The following is a 19,679-nucleotide window of genomic DNA, read 5'->3' on the forward strand; positions in this document are numbered from 1 at the left end:
AGTAACCTATCTGAAACATATTACAAACCAAATAAAAGCAGCTTTGAGGTAAATACAAACTATGATGTGCTAAAACATCAGCTTGAGCCAAGAGAATGCTGAATTTCTCGAGTTTCGGTACTTTCCTCTTGTCTTTTGCCGCACCATTTTTCTCGTTATTGTAGCGCGACGTCATGCCACTCCAGCGAGCAACAGACAAAGTATTAAAAAGCAAATTATTTCATGATATAGTTTAAAGGCAAACAAGCGTCTGTTTACATCAACTGATTGTATTTAGTGTGCACTGGGTGACACTTCTGCAATTGCATGCCGTTAAAATTTTATTATGTTTATCACTCCCACCTTGCTTCGAAGAATGATTGTTCACTGTTTTTGAATCTTAACACAATTGCTAATAAAACTGGCCGATATTAGACTGTGCCCAGAAAAGAAAACATGTAATGCTTTTCAGACACCATTGCCATCTCCGACTTGAAATAAAGGTATAGTATTGGAGAGCATTGCTAGTTTAGAAGCACATTCGCATTAAAACTGAACATTTGTTTTATACACCAGGGGCTCTGAAACTCGCTTCCACTAGCTGTTTGTGTGGCTCCTGGGAGCACCAACAGAACAGCCCCACCCCTCATATTCACTTGTTCTGTCCCACGTGATGCGAGCTAGACCAGGTGCAGTGCCTGGTTATATAAAAGATATTAGGGCGTTTGGGTTGTATAACATAGCTCAGCATCAGTTTTGGGCCATGAGAGTAGTCGCCACACTCAGCATAGCCTTCGTCGTCGCCCAAGATCCTGCGTGTCTCTGGCTTGTTTACGTTTTGGATGGAGCGTCAGCGTATCATTGGCAGCGTACCAACCTACTCTCTCAATAAACGCATGAACGCGGGGATAACAGGTGTAAAGAGCTCGTCACATAGTAGGCAATGCGTGTTGCCGCCTGTGAAATCGTGCGTGGCGAGGGAAGCTATGGGCTGCACTGATTTGTTAGGGGATACAAACTGAAGAAATTATGAGTCTTTTGCGGGCCTTTCTCGGGGCGTTTAGATTGCGATGGCGGTGCTTAGTCCATGTTTTGTTACCGGCAAGCTCAATGGCGCTCAGGAAACAGCACCTGCTAAAGTTGAAAAGTACGCTGCGCTGCCACCGGAACGAATAGCAGTGGATCACCAAAGAAAACTGGGTGAGTCGTCGCGTGTATGTGTGTGCAGATAAACCGTTGAACGAGCGCATGAACGGTATAAAAATACGGTCTTGCGACGGTAGTATTCGCATTCTTGTTCTGAAATTCGAGGTCTGGCCATGAGTGAGATGTGGGTGCTTAATAACAAAGTGATTGTTGAAAATCATAAAACACAGATATGTTTACAAAAGTGACCTATATGACGGAAAAATCAAGGCATATCAGCGCATATAGAACATTGCCTGATTGGGATGCCAGGCGAGGTTGTTTTTTTCTCTACTACCTATTGATGACTGCTGTTTCGCTTGAGTTGAAGCGGTTTCGAAACGCGGTTCTAGCGTTTTAATCTTTTCTTTGGCAGGCTCTCCTGAAAATAAGCAGTATTTACTTTTCGTTGTTGATAATATAGAATTCAAAGCGTCAATGAATTTATTAGTAATAATATCATAATGGACAAGCTGGGCTTTATTTATAGGTCGGTTTGTTTTTCACATAACTTGATTGCTTATGAAGGTAAGTTAGAGATCATGAGTGAGATATCAGGGCACCTAAATAAGGCGGTAATGATAATAACGAATAAATAAAATTTAATTTATAACAAATATAACATATATAAAAGGATGCGTTTACAAAAATTTCTTAATGTCACAACTTCATAGTCACCAATTTCGAATTCTTTCCCTTCTGTTACTGACTGAGCTGTCCCCCATATAGTTTAATCACTCTCAGTATCCTGCGCGCCTCAATATAATAATTGAATAGGACTAGGAGAAAGCAGTTATATACCTTTGCATAAGGAAAGCAGTCAGCATCCATGATATTGCAATAGTACAAGAGAGAAGCGCCCCTGATCATTCTCTTCTTGGCCCGCAGAAAGGGGTCTGTGGCTAGGCTGCCTGATTGATGACTCCGAATATGCATGTGGGTCGTTGTGGCCACGTTGTGTGATGTCCGTGCACATTATTGTAACGCAGGTGGTCCGTATTATCGGAAGTTCTCTCTACGGTGTGTTTCATGCCCTGAGTAGCATTAAGACAATAAGCGTCTTAATCCAACCCAAGACGTACCATTCTGATGCTTGAAAACATTTAACATGCATGGTTGGTACCAGTGGTCCCTGCAAGTCTTAATTAAGCGTTCTCCTTTTTCACTTTTAGCGCCTCTTTTTGCATCCTAAATTCTCACTCTCCTGAGGCTCTTCAGCATTAATTTGTTTTTATGCTGATTGATTCTTGGGACCATACTTGTGTTTAGCCGGTCCAAGGAGTAAAACATGACTCGTAATGTTTCTCTGGAGTCATTCAACAAAACATTTGTCATTACTTAATCGGAGAATACAAACGTAAGGAAGTCCACCTGAAGGCATCCTGGGTTTTCTGGAGCCAGCAATTACTGTCGTTCATCCTAGAACCATATCGGTAGTCTGTGCTGGAGCGCTGTGAGATTACTTCTACTATTTTTCGTACATCTTTTTTGACGAAGGCTGCGAACCAATGGAAATGCAAACGCGCAAAACACGTATCTGAACTCTTATCATATCAGTCAATATTTTAGATCCCTTACAATTTCAGTTTATGAATCGGCTGTTTTCATTAAACCATGCAAGCTAATGGTGGTTTATTATGCACTTTTGATCAGGTGCCAAGGTATTTCCACTTAAGCTCGCATTCAACAATGAGATTGTCTACCTAATTTGAAGCGAAATAAGCTCGTCAATGAGGGCAAGGCGAGATCACAAACCCCGTCTTCGTTAATTCGTTTTTGTTTCATGGCATCCGTATTAAAAATCTCAGTGTATTTAAATACCACTTTGCATTAAACATTTCCAAATGGTTGTATAATGTGCGGTGTTAAATAGGGCTTGACGGCATGGTACTCCCTGCTCGAGGGATAGTGGAACTAGTCTGCCAATTTAATCCGAAGTAGGCAGTCTCGTGTTCCTTGTCAGATCACGAAGTGAAACGTCCTCAGCAATGTCCGCATCTTTTAATAAGACATTTTCCTCATTTACGTCAACAGTAATCCACGTTAGCGTTTGAGAGAGAAAACACATTTCAACGAAACGAATTAAAATAAGGTTGGCCGCTAAACGTATAAACTTTAATATGAAGTACACGTGAAATATTTGTCGGTTTAGGATGACTGATTACCAGCTAGGGCGATGGGAGCTTAAATATACATATTATTAATTATGCAGCTCTGCTGCAGTGAAGGCGGTGAAACATGAGAATGTTATGAGAAACAGTCAATTATGGAGAAAAATAAGCATTTGAAGCTTCAAACCAGGAAGAGAGTTGGAATTTAATATCTCTATGATGTGAAAACCTGTATATATAAGCGAAGACATTGATGAGGGATTCACAAGCTTACCCGTTTAATTGTACCTATAATGTTCAGAATGACTTGTTCTGCTGCTATCCTACTCCTGGCACTGTGTGCCATTGTTTCCAGGGCTAGTGCCACGCCTACACTGGACAACCTTAAGCAGGTAAGAAATGCTTCTTATTTTGCAAGATTAGATATTGATCTTTACAGCCTTGTCAGGTGTGGCTCAAAAGCATTGAGGCGAAAGTTTGTAAAAATATGGGCTCTTTCCTTTCGTTAGGCTCATGCAAAGGAATAACAAGATCACTTGCAGGTATATACCTGCCTAAATCAGCTCTTCCAAATATTGCGTTGATAGTTAACTCCACGTAGATATTAGCCTGATAGCCTGCTTTCTCGGAGAAGGTAGAGCTTTATATCTAAACACATGCAAGGGCCATATTTTTAAGAGTATGATAATGACGACAATATGGGATAAATTTATTTGTACGCCTCATTTTGGGTCTTCACAATATCTATTTTTGTTTCCTTCATGTCGGACGCGAAAAGAGACGAAGAATTATTTAGTTTTTATTTGTAGGAAATCGCTCTATAAAATATGGTTGCTTTACAAATAGTCTGCCTCTAATATGAAGAAGCAAACTGATGTCTGTATAAGATTCTCAGATGTTTCAGAGAAATTGAGTCATGCCCTATTAGAAGAAAAATAACCACTATTTCCTTTGTTCTTTATTGCACTCCGGAAAGCAGCCACTGGCTCGAGTCTTTGCCTAATATCTGCACATCTGAAGCTTTTCGGCTTTGAAGGCTACGTATTTTCTTTTAGGCGGCACGCTTCAATAACATCAATCCAACTAGCATCTCTTTCTCGCGCCTCCATTTCAATCCTTTCGTGTGCAAAGGCAAGAACAGCTTATATACCTTGTGATACAACTATTTTATGATCTATTTCGGAAAGGCCAGTTATTCCCAAGAGTTCATCGTGCTGTAGCGTTATATTGGCATATAGTCTTATGATACATCATTGCTATGAAGGCAGAAACCTGCGGGAACACATATTTTTAGAAAACGAAAGGAATGGTATAAGAAAGAGAGCTGAATACGCTGATCATTTTATGATAGCAGGTGTATCAAAAACTGTTCTTTTTCCTAATTACCGCATTACATTCAAAATTCCTTGTAGTTCTGTGAGACGTATTCCTCACGTTCGCCGAAGCACAACGCATTAAAAAATATTCAGCACAGGTGCTGGGTAATTACCAACTCGACTGAGGTTCAATATAAATCGCGTGTACAAATACCTACGAAAAGCAGTTGCAGTATTGAACCTCGAATTCTCGCTGCATTATTGTTTCTGTACGGTAGCAGTCTTAGATCCCGAAAGCGACAATTTGTTTTAGCGAATGCCAAACAGACCTAACCACTGCCCTAAAAAGATAAATAAATTGCATTGTACTGTAACGTGTGTTATGCTTATCATACTAAGAAATCCAAGCAGAATCTTGAATATACAGCACGAATTAATTTTGCCGAGAAACAATGAAGCACAAAAATGCATAAAGTGACTTTCCTTGCCTCGCATATTTGTCTCTTCTGGAGCAGCTTTCATTCTTGTTGCCCTGGGTTTTGCAAGCTATACTTTTATCATTCATATAAAGGTTTGTAGTACTCAACAGAAGATGTTTTTGGCCAGCCGATAGTACCTGCGACAAACACCTAGGTGTAGCTAGGATTTAGCTGTCCCTTCGTTCCCAGCTACATCTGGGCAAGCCATAGTCTGTGCGTCGACAAGCCTTTCTAGCTGTCTGATTGTGATTTCATGCATTTTGGAAAGAGTCCAGGCTTTATTATTGGTGCTCGATAAACGAAACGCCACTCTGTTGTAATATTTCTGAGTGACCATTTCACCACTCTACTGTGTCTAAAGTGTAACATTGAGTCATGAAACCCTGCATACTCCAGTTAGAACATGAATGCAGAAAGTTTTCTGTTGCTAGAACTCATTCGTGCGTGATTTATTTATTATTTTTATTTTTAACACATTTTCACCATTTATTAAGGTGTCGTTGCTGATGAGAGGAAATATTTCCATATGTATTTTTTCAATGTATGGAGAAGCTGCTTCTATGCATGCCTTAATTTTCATCGCTATCACTTCCGGGATATTGAAAGTGAAAGTGAAAGTTTATTAGATTTAACATATTTACAAAATGCATAAAAATACAGACGAGGGTCCCTTACAAAGCAAATCAAAGCAAATCGTACAAAGCAAATCTTGAACTAAAAAAAAGTGGATGAAATTATTTTTGTTATCCTAATGGGCTACCACTTTCACTTGGTGCTAAAATTTTTATATATTGCTACGAAGATGAAGAAGCGGGCAGTGGCACGGGGCGGAGCGCTTTCGCCAGGCCCACTGGCCATTAAAGCATATTTCATCGTCATGTCATCACGTCGTTTTGTTTCTATTGTGTCGCTGTGTTCCATCGCTCGTCATAGCACCACGTAACATTTGGTTGGAGGTGCGGTTCATCCCCATCCTCGCCTTGCACCGTCGAAGCCAATCGTACGCCGGGTCCATCTGCCGAAAGCCCGTGGAGATCGCCGGCCAGCTCTGCCCCAGCCCTTTTTGCTCAGACCCGACCAGCCGCTGTCCCCAGCCTCGTCCCCAGCCCTGACCACAGACGACCAGGAAGAGCCCAAAGTGGACCCTACCGACCCTACCGTCCCCACGACGAAGCGACCTCACGACCACTCGAGCGAAGACAGCACCCCCGCCCAAGCGGTCGGCGTGTCCATGAGCCTTGGCCTTCGGCAAACGGTGAAGATTGGACTTGATGCTCCAGCGCAATCATTCTGCCCATCATCGCATTCATTATAGTGTCCAGCGTTTCATGTCCCAATCCTGTGTCTGTGTTCATCGTCACGTCATGCATTGGATTTCTAGCAATCGATCGGGACGATCGCTCGGTGGCCCCGGGTAATGCTACGAAGATGACGAAGCGGGCAGTGGCGCGGGGCGGAGCGCTCGCGCCAGGCCCGCTGGCCATTAAAGCATATTTCATCGTCATGTCATCACGTCGTTCTGTTTCTGTTGTGTCGCCGTGTTCCATCGCTTGTCATGCCACCACGTAACAATGTTACTTTGTGGTGAAATTGGAAGCTCTGCAGCTAAAACTAATTTATCTAGTGGCCTGTGACAGAAATAGGCATCCAGGGCGTGAGCATTTAAGTTTGTAATAAGTGATCTTGCGCGAAACAGTTCCCCGAAAAAAGTTGTGAGCAATGTAACTACAAGCTCGAACACACGGGAGACGCAAGACAGCTAAGAATGCTAGTAATAAAACATGTTTCAGTTTTTTTGTGCTGCAAATAAACAAAAGCCTGCTTTGTTCATCAGAACGCATTGCACGTCCTTACTTATACACGTCGCGCCGAAGTTGTTGACGTAAGCTTCACACCAGGACAAGTTTCCTTGTGTGGTTTTTGGAATCGTATGAGGCCCCTGCGCCTTTTTCTGCGTCGGGGAAACGGTGATCGTTCACCGAGGCCTAAACATTCTTTAGAGCAGCGTATAATTAAAGACGCTTCAAAAAATCTGCATTTCGAACACGTGTAGACATCAGGCTGCAAGAGAGGTTGGGATTAGGCGTAAAGTATTGCAATGGAAGTAATTACTTTTGGAAGACAACATTTTGACCGCATGAACTTGGCGTATTGAATGTGAATCACGCTAAATCTACTGACATTTGCTGAAATAAGCCACGGAGGATTCTGAGTGGTATTTTGAACAAAAATACGCTATTGGTATGAATATTGGTATGAACCGCCACTTTCGCTATTTACGATTGTTTTCTTAGTAGATATACTCCGTCCTCCTTACTAAACGTTGTTTGGTACAAGGTAGTTTTTGTGTCAGCCTGTGAGCCAAATACTATCTTGAGAGACGAAAAAGCAGTTTTTTTGTGTCACCTATACTAATTCTTCATCTCCCTGGCTGCTCTCATAGAGAACTTCTCCGCTTCTCAGAAGCCAGGCAAGTCATGAATCAAATATGAGATCCACACCAACAAAGTTAGGCGAGAATTGTTATCAGGCAAACCCGCACCTGAAATGCTTCACAGTGGGATCTCGCGTTTAAAACAACCAAACGTCTTAGGAAGTAGTTTGAGGCTTTGAAAGAAACCGTTGAGTGCCACGTGATCACTACAGATAGCTTATCTGTATACTCCCAATTCGCCGAGGAAATTGGTATAACTGCGGAAGGTAATTAACTAATGATTGATGTTTCAACAATACGGATGTTATCTTTCACAGGCCTTGTACACCGATCAAAACGTTTGGCTTCTAAAGAAAGCGTCCGAGAACAATCATAACGTTGGTCAGGAAACATGCGTCTACATAAAGAAAATTTCTACCTACCAAGACAAATACAACTTTCGCCGGTCTTCTAAGGTAAATGACAAGTGGTGAGTATGACTCGAAAAAGGATATATGCGGGAGCTATCAGTTCATTTTTGCTTGACGTCCCAGTAAATATTAATCAATTTTGCATTGCTGCACAGAATTTGGGGTAACCTTGAATTGCTTGCAGATAAGGGATATATCCTAAGGTATGGTAGGAATCAGTACCTGTGTAGAATTTGTTTAACCAAGTAGTTATGTTGATTTCATAATAGTTTCTAAAACTTTAAAATTTGGAAAGGCAGATAGGATGGTCGCGAACACAAACTAGCTCACAGAAGCGAAGTCACTTCTTCACTTGAATCTCCCTTGAACTGCACAGCCAATGTGCAGCCACCACTGATACTGATCGAATAGGCCACACACATTACCATATCCAGGTAGCAAAATTTGGGTGCGCTGGGAACATAGATTTCAGATTTGTCTGTAATGGGCTAATGAAATGCGCCATTTTATAGATGATATTTTGTGTTCTGTTTCTGTGTCGGATAAATCGCGCTTCATCTTTTGAGCATGTCTTCTATTTCCGAATGCCTATATACACTATCATATGCGAGAATTCCTTCATTGAAATGGCATTTATAGTCGCACCTATGAAACCGACAAAAGTGGCTGATTGTGGATCATACTTATGGGATACTGTGTTATTATTCGCCACGAAGCATTATTACATTTAGTAGTCTCCTTACCACAAACCACAACGGAAGTAAAACAGGCCTGTTGACACTTCATTGTTGTCTCTAAAATTAGGCTGAGCGCAAAAAAAGAACACATTTAATGCCCTTCAAAATGACCTGTCTGGAAACGCAGCTTTATGACTATTCAGGATTAGTTTGCGAGCATACCTCTGTTTAAGTAGGAATTGCATTTAGAGCTCGCTGTCAGGCATCTTGAGAGGACGTCGAGCAAAATCTGAGTCGTCATGCGGGCACCGAACGAGATTTAACAAGACGAGTTCTCTGCCCTTCTACAGTGCTTGTATAGTGTACTAATATACTGTTCCAATAGAGCGTATTCCAGCATAAATGGGTAGTTGCTGCATAAACAGCGTGCAGAAATAATTCTTACAATTTTTACAGACAACAGAAACAGTGTCAGTGTCATGCCTAAATAATAACACACGTGGAGTAAATCGCTATTGCGCTTATCCTCTCTATCCCGCAAGTGAAACCGATATTTATCGACTCGTAGCAGTCTGTCAAAATTATTGAGGTAGATTGGATGCCTAATCTCGCCAGACGCATCCTACACTATTGCTGGCGGTTAAGCGACACGCAAATTTCAACGTTATCTGGGCTCCTAGCCATCAGGTAGTACATACCAAATAATTAGTCGATCATGCTGCCATTGCGATCTCTCGCCGGGAATTGAATTGGTCTCCAAGCCTACTACGAATCCACCCAATGCAGAGACATCACTACATAATATAAGCAGAGTCATCGTCGGTTTCCTGAACCCTGTGTTTCCGGAAAGTAGGCAAACGGCTCCTTCTCATACGTTTTGTTTTAAATATACAACACGTTGCCCGGCCGTATTGAAACACTCTAAGAATTTTATGGTCGCTCCAGCCTGTTTGGAACGATGGTCTCAGACGTTTTGTACATAGTCTGGTCTGCCCTTCAAATCCCCTTCCTTCCAAATCTCTCATCACCAACCATTCTTAGGAGGCCTGGGACACCTCCTCCTCTTCCAAACGCACACCCCTAAAGGAGCCGGGCGCCGGGCCGGGGGACGCTTGTACCCAATTTTACCGGTGGGTGTCCGGCGGCGGGTTTCGAACTGACCACCTCCCGCAGCCGAGACGGGCGCCCAAACCCGGTTACCATGACTTAATGCCACCAGGTCTAGTTTACCACAGAGCTAGCGGCGTTAGATGCCACTAGGGCTCCACAGAAGGAGTTCCCCCTAGATTGCTCAGGATATGGGCCAATAGCCCTGGGCCCGAATACCTCTTGTATCTAATTGTTAATGAATGTTTATCATCACCACAGCCGTTGCATTGGGGCGTAGCTTAATGTCGTTTTTCTTGCATTGACATTATTATTAGAAGGCCCTACACTGTTATTTAATTCCCGGCGGGCCGGCGAAGTAGTTAGGGCACTCTACTATTGTGCCCAAGGATGCAGGATCGAATCCCTGCCTCGGAGGCCGCTTTTCAATTGGATCGAAAAGCCAGGCGCCTGTGTGCTGTGCGATGTCAGTGCACGCTAAAGAACCCAAGGTAGTTGAAATTTTCGGAGTTCTCCAGTACGGCGACCCTCAATGCCTGAGTCGGTTTGAGACGCCAGAAACCAAACGAGCCACACTATTCTTTAAACAGGTGTCTTGTGCTGAGGAGAAAGAGGCTCCGCAGCTAACTACGCAACGTAGGCAGAACTCTCATCCTAAAATATGTACTTGAATGAGGCAATTATATTATAAAATTATAAGCCCCATCAAACCCTTTATTCAAATTGTATAAAATTTTATGTATTTATTTGATGTATAATAAAATATACAGGTGTTTGAATTCAAAATGAGTTTCATGTCAATAATAAATATGATTGCAGGCATCATATTCAACTGTATGGAGTACTTAACACCGGCGATGATGAGGCAGTGCTTGAAGTGGGCGAAAGCCGGGGTAAGTGCCAGCAAATTACAGGATTTATTTTCTCTTCATAGTTGTTAGGATACTACATGGATGAAGTGTGCGACTGACAAAAAAAGGTAAACGCTTCTTTGTAAAAAATGTCTATCCTTGTCGTTAAGTTTCATGTGGTTCCGAAGAAGCCTGACCATGAGGTCTGTCTCCCTCGTTTCTTGGATTGCAGATATTGTAGGAAACTTGCTTAACAACATCTTAGAGAAAAGTTGCTCAGGCTGTGAAAGATATCGAAAAATAGGTTTTCAACTTAGGGATGTCTCTTCAAAAAGAAAAAACAACAACAACAGAACATTCGCATTTCTATGGGAAGGTTCCTAGTTGGTACAGATGCATAAGACCGGCACAAATGGTAAAAACATCTTGTATGTCACCATTACGCTAAAAATAAATCATGGGAAGAGAGGAAACATATTCAAATAAATATTCAGTGCAGTTTCAAACATAGCTCTTGCTACTTATATTTTTCAATATTACGTATAGATTATAGTTGACAAACTCTCATGCAAGAACCCTGTGCAGTCACAACAATGAATTTGCCTGCTTAATGAGTACAGCTGGACGCCGATACAGTCAGGCTATTTGAAATATGTTACATTGCAAATGTTTGACCGCAACTTGTCACTTTTGAAGAATTACAAATGCTGAGAAAAGAAGCCTACCCCAAAACAGGCAACTCAGGATTTAATGATCATCGAAGAATATCGGTGATGGAGGTTATGCGGCCCCTACGATATATCAAAAGCGCAATCCTGGATAAATTAATATTGGCTGCTTCACTTTTCCCAGTTTTCGAGCGAGATGCCTATGAGATTGCATTGCGTAGGCTGTTCTCGGGACCGTTATTAAAAAATAAAGGTGGACGTTAAGTACGTCGAAATGAAGAAGGTGAAGCCCGTAGCTCAGAATGAACAAGATTTGAAAATTTCTAGTGTGAGCAGGGAAGGGTTCCCTGGGAAAGGAATTGTCAACATTTAAACGAGCTCCATAAATTTTGGGGTTGAAACAAAAAGAAGATTTTAGTAAGATTTATGGGAAATGGCGAGGTAAAAACTTTGTGAACTGGTGTGGACTTCGCTTCTGCAGGAGAGGTGAGATGACCGACCATAAAAAGGACTATCGATGCTCCCCATACAGCTCCACAACTCGTCTAGTAAAATTCGTTTGGAGTGCTTAATATTAAGATTTTGTCAATGGTTTCGCTTGCTTATTTTTTAGGGTTTACGTACCCAAAAGACTCCTTGTTTATTCATTTAGTTGCGAGGAAAATAATCTGGTTTGCAAGAAATCTGTGCTTCTTATGGATGATGAAAATTTAGTTACAAGGAAAGTGTGGCTACAGATAAAGTTCAGCTACACCAATATAGAACAGAAAAGCCTACGATCCTGATGCGCATCAAAAAATTGGATATATTGTTCTTCCGCCACTCTCTACTAGTAGTAATGGCGTAAAAGCGAGGGTTTCATCTTATAAAAGTTACACTGACGCAGAAGTTGAACATTGAAATCTATTTTATCAATATACCTGTACAAACAATGTCTGCTTCAGGTCTTTGTAGAAAAAAAAATTCATAATAAAGCCTTTGCCGCGCTCGCAAAGTGTATTTGAAGTGGCCCGAAAAAACAGTGGGTTCTATTTTAGAAGATATAATGAAATTCTAGAATGTTCTCAAGAGATAATTTGCGTCGGAAAAAACCTACCAAATTTATTAAATTTATTACCTATATTTAATGAAAAGAGTCTACGTATCTGTTGTTCGGACCCTTGATGGGGATTCATTGGTCCTGAATTTAAATTTTAAAATTTAAGGAGCTGCAACCTAGTTTATATAAAAAATACGGTCCAGCTTTGTTGCAAGCTTTCCAGTAATCCCAATTTTATATTTAAATCTTTAATGAAATATTATATTTGAATATTGAGCCGAATTCCTCTAATATACTTACTCTCATTTTCTCTGGTTTTCTTTCCTACATTAGTAGTGATAGAGGATTTGACGCCCACCCGAAATAACCAAAACTTCTCAGAGCTCTACGTAGTCTGCAGCGGAGAAATGCGAAAGCTTGAGTATTGTTGCTGCACACGGTACATCCCACGCCCCTTTTCGAACACATTCAGAATTCCATTCAGAACGCATCAGTTCACCGGCATTCTATAAGTTGTTCACAGGAAAAAGAGGCGTGCTATATGTCACTCGATTATTATTATTATTATCTGAAACTTTATTGCCGCCGATACAGGAGGTTCCCCTACTCCCCCACCCGGGTACGCAGACCCGAATAGGGGGCTGGGACTCCGCGACTAGAAGCGCGCAAGGATACATTGATTCTTCGTGGCCTCAGCCGGCAGGCGGACGACTTCTTTTTGGGTCTCAAGGGTTTCGCAGTCTCGCTCTCCCATCTCGCACACAAATCTCGCCGTCGCCAGATTTTGACACTAAACACACATTTCTGATCCCATCACGTATTTACTTTACTCATTAAGTCAGAAACAAATGCACTTACGGTTGATAGAATGTCACATTTATTGGACGTCGACATCAGTCATACGGCTATGTCGAAGTCTGATGGAGTTTACGTTTTCATTTTCGACTGCAATTTATTAAATTATCCTCCTATTGCCAAATGTCATTTTTCTGCAGCATCCTCACATCATTATCAATCACCACCATTCGTTTGCCCCTAACTCTTCTAAGAATGACACAATGGCTACGGCAAGTTCTGCACACGTTCTGTACTCACGACCTTGCCGTCATAGTCTAGTAATGCCTTTTCAGTAATAATCCTGCTTGAGTGGGTCTTTCGCTTTGCATGCTTTGGAATAAAGTACTTTCATGTTGTCTGTTAACAGTGTTTCGGAAAGAAAATTATATGGAGCATAAAACGGCTTTTTTCTGCGTGTGGCTTTTAATAACACAACACGACGCGTAGCGAGAAATGCTTTCACTTTCGATACGCAGTGGCTGACGGTATTCCTTATAAAATGCGGTACTGGAATCCAGAAGAACACTGTGGTATCCTTGCCCATGAGGCAGGAGGTAAGTGCTACATTTGATGATACAAAATATTGGACTGAAGTGCACTGTATCCTATGAAGCACATTATGCTCTGCAGTTTACGTATTCACCGTTTTCAAACCAGAGGCCAGGTAAAAAATCATGGACAAACTGCTTTCAGTAGCTCGGATATTCAAGGTAAAATCTGATAGATTTTAGAGAGTGAAACCTATGACTTGAAAACGGCCGATAAGAACTGATGCAAGAGATTTAAACAAAAATACTAAAATTTTAAATTACTATTATTATTGGAAACGCGCAAATTAGAGCATCGCTGAAACAACAGGCATTGCTATTGAACACTGTTACAGCTGAGAAAAATTGTAAAACTCACGTGGCCATAGTTTTAAAGCCTTAAGGTCGATATATTGTAACGGGTATTGCGCCAAACGTCCAGGCAACGCCCTGAGCCTAGAAGAGAGCGGTCCGAGCAGCGGTCTGAGCGCGGTTCCAGGCAACCAACTTCGTCGTCTACGCCAACTAGCAACCACTTCATCGTCTACGTCAACTAGCCACTGATTGTCTCCGCTTCGTCGTCGACTATAGTTTGTATCACTGCCCCCTCCTCTGTAGCATCGACTCGATGCGACGCGGTGCTACTAGGAAGAAGTCAACGAAAGGGTGCACTAAAGTGTCACAAGGACCCAGCGGCGTTGACGAAAAGTTCAGTCATGCACGATCATGATAGGGCTTGAGCCGAACCACTTGCACGACTTCAGGACGCTGTGGCCTTCAGGATGGAGCTGAAGCTACGGGAACAACGGCGTAGGTGACGTCACTGATACGGCGAACAATCTCGTAAGGGCCGAAGTATCGTCGTAGTAACTTTTCAGATAGTCCGCGATGACGAACAGGTGTCCACACCCAGACGAAGTCGTCCGGCTCGTAAGTGACGATTCTTCGGCTGAGGTTATAACGAGCAGCGTCATTCGCCTGTTCTCGGTGGATTCTGAGGCGTGCTAGTTGCCGCGCTTCCTCAGCACGCTGAGCAAAGATGTCGACGTCAAGTTCGACGTCAGAGCCGCAAGAAGGACCAACTGGCATCATGGCATCCAACGGCGTGCTCACTTAGCGACCGAAGACAAGTTGGAACGGGGTCAGTCGCGCCGTCTCTTGAGTGGCGGTATTGTACGCGAAAGTTATATAGGGCAAAATCGCATCCCAGGTGCGATGTTCTGCGTCCACATACATAGAAATAATGTCGGTGAGGGTGCGATTGAGGCGCTCCACCAGCCCGTTGGTCTGAGGGTGATACGCCGTCGCACGTTGATGGCTAGTGTGAGTCAGAGTCATAACCGACCGGATTAGGTGAGCCGTAAAAGCTGTTCCACGCTCAGTGATTACCACGGCGGGGGCGCCATGACGTAGGACAATGTTATGAACGAAAAACTGAGCAACTTCGGCTGCAGTACCTTTAACAAGGGACATGGCCTCTGCGTACCGTGTTAGGTAGTCTGTCGCGACGACCACCCGACGGTTGCCAGACGAGGACTTCGGAAAAGGACCGAGAAGATCCATGTCCACTTGATGGAAAGGGGTCTTCGGCGGAGCAATAGGCTTAAGAAATCCAGCGGGTTTCAATGGCGGAGGTACTGGGATCGATACCTAGCACTTCCCCAGACTGTAACGAGGTATTGCGCCAAATGTCCAGGCAACGCCCTGAGCCTAGAAGACTGCCGAAGTCCGAGAGCGGTCCGAGCAGCGGTCTGAGCCCGGTTTCAGGCAACCAACGTCGTCGTCTACGCCAACTAGCAACCACTTCATCGTCTACGTCAACTAGCCACTGATTGTCTCCGCTTCATCATCGACTATAATTTGTATCAATATATATATATATATATATAGATATTCGGAGGTCGTGGGTTCGGTTCCCCCCATCGGCACGTTGTTTTTTCTTCTACTTTGTGTTTATTGATCTTTCCCCTAAACAGATTACATTACTAATTTCTGTGATTATCCAAGTAAATATAAAAAGAATAAAAAAAGACAAACTACCATCCCCAACGCTTTCCTTGGCCTCGCCGACTGTTGGCTTCTTTCCTTCACATATATATATATATATATATATATATATATATATATATATATATATATATATATATATATATATATATATATATATATATATATATATGCACGTTTACTGGAGAACAGCCGAGGTTTATTCCTGTAAACAAGGATTATAAAAGAAGGAAAAGGGAGAAGATGCAATTCTACCTTGGCATGCTTTGGCCGCTACCTTGGCCCGCTGTGCCCCTGGTGGGCCAAACCCAGTTTCGAACACCGCGCAGCCCTTTTCCTCAGCCTGGTGCTCGGATTTTTTAGGGTGAAATGCTTGGGAAAGGGGTCGTGGCCCAAATAGTAGTGCCGATGGGACAGTGATTCGTTCCGCCATCGCACAACCATAAGCCCGGCTCGGACGGCAGAAGCCCATATGTGGCCCTTTTTTTTTAACGGCTACAGCTGAGGCTGCGGCTCAAATGTAGTACCTTTGCAAGACGAACATTAACCACCTTTGCAGGCTGCGAGTGTCGAAACTGGGTTTGGGCTCAACAAGGAGGGAGGGGCGGGGGGCGGCGCGGGGTTTACGGAGCTTCTCCCAAGCGCACACCCCTAGAAAAGCCGAGCGTCAGGCCGGGGCGCTTGTACCCATTTTACTGGTACCCTGTACCGAGCTTTAAAGAGTAGTTGGTTTAAAAAAAGTACTAAAATAATAGCAGGAGCGAACCCTCCACTGCAGCGGGCACAATATGCTGCAGATCGCCTATGCATATCAAGCTAATTAATAAAACATTAAATACCTTTTGACCAGTCGCAGCCGGGTGGTTAGTCCTAGTGATTAGATCGAAGCAGTGAAGACGATGATACCCTATCAGTTTTTAAAATGACAAAAATGTTCATTTTCTAAAGCCCTGCAGCACGACGAAACGCGATACTTTTCCACTCTAAACTGAATGAGCGCATGAGACGCTCAGGAACTGGTTGCAGGTGTCATAACGGGTGATGATGCGATACAGTGGTAATGGCGCCAAACTCAGGCTGCCGACTCTATTGTGGCGAGCCATGGATTTTATTTCGCTCCGTCCTTCTTAAGTATAATTTCCACGCAGCTACGAATTACTATTTATATTTTGCACCAAACTGAGAGGCAAAAGAATGTAGTAGATGACGTGGAGAAATAACGCGTGCAACTCAAAATGAGCATAATAGACCCGCAGATCATCATCACCGGACATCGATTCTCTACACGGCTTCATGAGCGTGTCTTGCGTCCAGTTTGTTTCTTACTAAAGAAGCAACGCCGGATATCCTATCTTTGGTGGCCTTAAGTTTCCCCCCCTTTTTTTTTTCAGAAACTGATATGGCAGCGTCTTCTTCACAACTTCGAACTGCCCATTAGGACTACATATATAAGTGCCATAATTAACAAAGTTATTTAGTTGTGATTGTTAACATAATGGGAAAATAGGTTATTTAGTTATTTTGTTTACTTAGCATCATTTTTTTTTGTCTCGGTAAAGATTGTTCCAGCAAATGTTTTCCTCTGTTTGCTTGTCTGGATAAAGTTTGATTTGCTTATTTTATATATTTATCGGGATAATATTTTGTCTTTCTCGGGAGAGATTATCCAGGCAATAATTTCTCTATTCTAAACTCACTATATTTAAAGCTACATAAAATGTCTTTATTCACTCTGTATTCGTGATTCCTATCACGATTGGGGCTCATGTTCTAGAGTGATTTGCAGTCGCGGGATTGTGATTCCGTCACCAGTAGCGCTGACGTAAACGCTGTTCAGTTGAGGTTGCAGAGAAGACGTTTCATATTCTTTTCAATGCTTCTCCACTCACTCGAACTGGGTTAATCGCATGGCTGTGCATGTCGTCTGCTGTCTTTTTCGACAGCTTTTTGTGCGCTGTGGTTTAGGTTGACATTTCGGTACACCGCAGGACTCGGCAATATTGCAAAATCTATAGAAAGTTTAGAGCTGCGATGTAGCTTCAGCCTCTCAAGCTGTGGGTACCACTGTTGAAAGCCACAGTACTCACGACGAGCAGAGGAAACTTCAGCGCTGATTACTCTCGAATGCATAATTTGAAATGCGCAAGGAATACGAAGGTACTAGCACAGCTAACCACGCTCTTTGAATATATAAAACCACGAGCTCCTGTGTTGTGAGCGACTTTACTGCAACAAGTTTGTGAACAGGAAAGAAGTGAAAACAGAATTCAGAAAAACACGAGTTCAGAAATATTCACATCGTTCTCAAGTTCTGGGACAGTAGGTATGGAATTATAAAGTTGAAATACATCTAGAATCTTTTTAGTTGCACAGAATTTAGCTGCAAGGTAAACTGGTCGTTTTTTGGTTAATAAGTTGTCCATTGTATCATATAATAGGATGAATGCTTTTAAAAAGCATGTATTTTTGAGTAGTAAATATGAGACGTTTACTGTGCATAAGTGCAGAAAAATAAGAGGAACACATTTCTATGTTAGATGCAGTGATAAGGTTTCTGGCTGATTTTACTGCGTTTACAAGAATGTGTTTGTAAAGTCCATGAGGCACTTTTTCACTTCCACAGCCTTCATTGCCACCTGATATTGCCTTTTTTGGGAATTAATGGAGCTTTCTTCGAAACAGGACATGAGCAATGCGAGCTGTATGTCTGGGATGAAAGCGTAGACACCAAAGCCTGCGACGAAGCTTTTCTGCAGCACTGTCCGAAAGGAGAGAAGCATCTCGTTTACTCACCTGCATGCCAATAAGGCCCGTAAATTTGTGGTCTTCTGAAAAGGACGCATATGATATATTTTCGCAATAAAATGTTTCAGTATCTATTCTTATAATCTGGGACCATATTAGAGGAGAGAAGGTGTAGAATTCCTCCCCCCCCTCTGAATTCGTTTATGATTGTCACTATATTTCGTGTACTGTGCACATTTGCGTTGGAGGTCTACTACGTATTAGAAAATATTAGAAAGTATTAGTATTGACAACAAAACAAGATGCTGAACTGCTGGCAACGCTTCAGTGGAAGATGGGAAAAGCCCGTAAAGCAGATAGAAGCGATTGAAGGGATCGAAAAGCCGCTCTTTCTGCCCCTGTCAGGAGGAAGCGGCCATTGATAATGCTGACGCAGCGGCGTGCACAAGTAACATGCGGCCTCATGCAACGAAGGTGTTCTGTGAATGACTAATTAGGGGAGAGATACACCGCTGCCACACTTCCAAGACATCTAACCTTGAGATGGGAAGGTACCGGTAGAGGTAAAAAAGAGATAGCAGAGCATTATTCACAACTTTCAAGTGTAGATCTACCTAAATTCGAATAGAAAGAGCGCAGCACTTGGACCGGAGAAAGAACAGATATTTCCGGAGATCCAAAGAAGTTCCAACTACGCTTGGGCTTCCACAGCCTTAGGGAGTTCTAAACACCCCTTTAAGGCTGCGATGGTTCATCACACGGATCGGGTTACCCTGTATCCTTGTGTTCTTAAGGAGACCTGCGTGCACCGCTTCAAAAGAATTCGAGCCCCTTCTAGCAGGCCGATGGAGAGTATCATAGCTTCGCCAGTGCTGTTCTATCCTTCACTGTTCTGGAAGGTTCAGTCGCGGTTGTTTGAGAGAGCGCCGCCCTGTGACGGCAGCTAGGTTGGAGGCCAGGCTTCAAGTAATAAGAGAAAGGTGAGCTCAAGAATTGTCAGCGTGCCAGCTTATCCCAAATGAGTCCCTTTTGTGCAGCGCAGTTATCTCTCTCTTTCGCGTGCGCGTCTAAATACGTTTTTGTATTGTGTGTGTTACTGTTATATAAAATTTCGTCTCTTGTTTCAAGTTCTGAGTACACATCACTTGCTACGTCGACAGGCAGCTAGAAAAGCCGAGCTGCTGAAAAACACATCAGACCTGATTTTACAAACGCAGCCGACAGTACGATTTGGAGGTCACAAACACCCCGCAAGCGCAGCCCGTTAATCGAGCTAGTATTATCGGCGCACATCGATATATTTAGGT

General features: G+C 42.8%; 1 protein-coding gene across 1 annotated transcript; it reads left to right on the forward strand.

Moving 5' to 3' along the window:
* Positions 1-3,509: 3,509 nt before the first annotated feature.
* On the forward strand, positions 3,510-18,515 carry LOC146181517 (uncharacterized). Its single transcript, XM_084576575.1, has 5 exons — positions 3,510-3,667; positions 7,822-7,973; positions 10,518-10,591; positions 13,570-13,647; positions 18,310-18,515. Exons 1-5 carry the CDS (start codon positions 3,569-3,571, stop codon positions 18,432-18,434), a joined length of 528 nt encoding a protein of 175 aa, XP_084432701.1. The 5' UTR covers positions 3,510-3,568; the 3' UTR covers positions 18,435-18,515.
* Positions 18,516-19,679: the final 1,164 nt, after the last annotated feature.

This window comes from Amblyomma maculatum, chromosome 8 (assembly GCF_055883805.1).
Source record: "Amblyomma maculatum isolate TAMU_Amacu chromosome 8, ASM5588380v1, whole genome shotgun sequence".
Lineage (NCBI taxonomy): Eukaryota > Metazoa > Arthropoda > Arachnida > Ixodida > Ixodidae > Amblyomma > Amblyomma maculatum.

Bases quoted from the DNA above. Each gene is read 5' to 3' on its own strand.
- LOC146181517 (XM_084576575.1), top strand. From the start codon at position 3,569: ATGTTCAGAATGACTTGTTCTGCTGCTATCCTACTCCTGGCACTGTGT. The intron at 10,592-13,569 runs GTAAGTGCCAGC...TTCGATACGCAG, and splicing joins TGAAGTGGGCGAAAGCCGGG to TGGCTGACGGTATTCCTTAT. The intron at 13,648-18,309 runs GTAAGTGCTACA...TCTTCGAAACAG, and splicing joins CCTTGCCCATGAGGCAGGAG to GACATGAGCAATGCGAGCTG.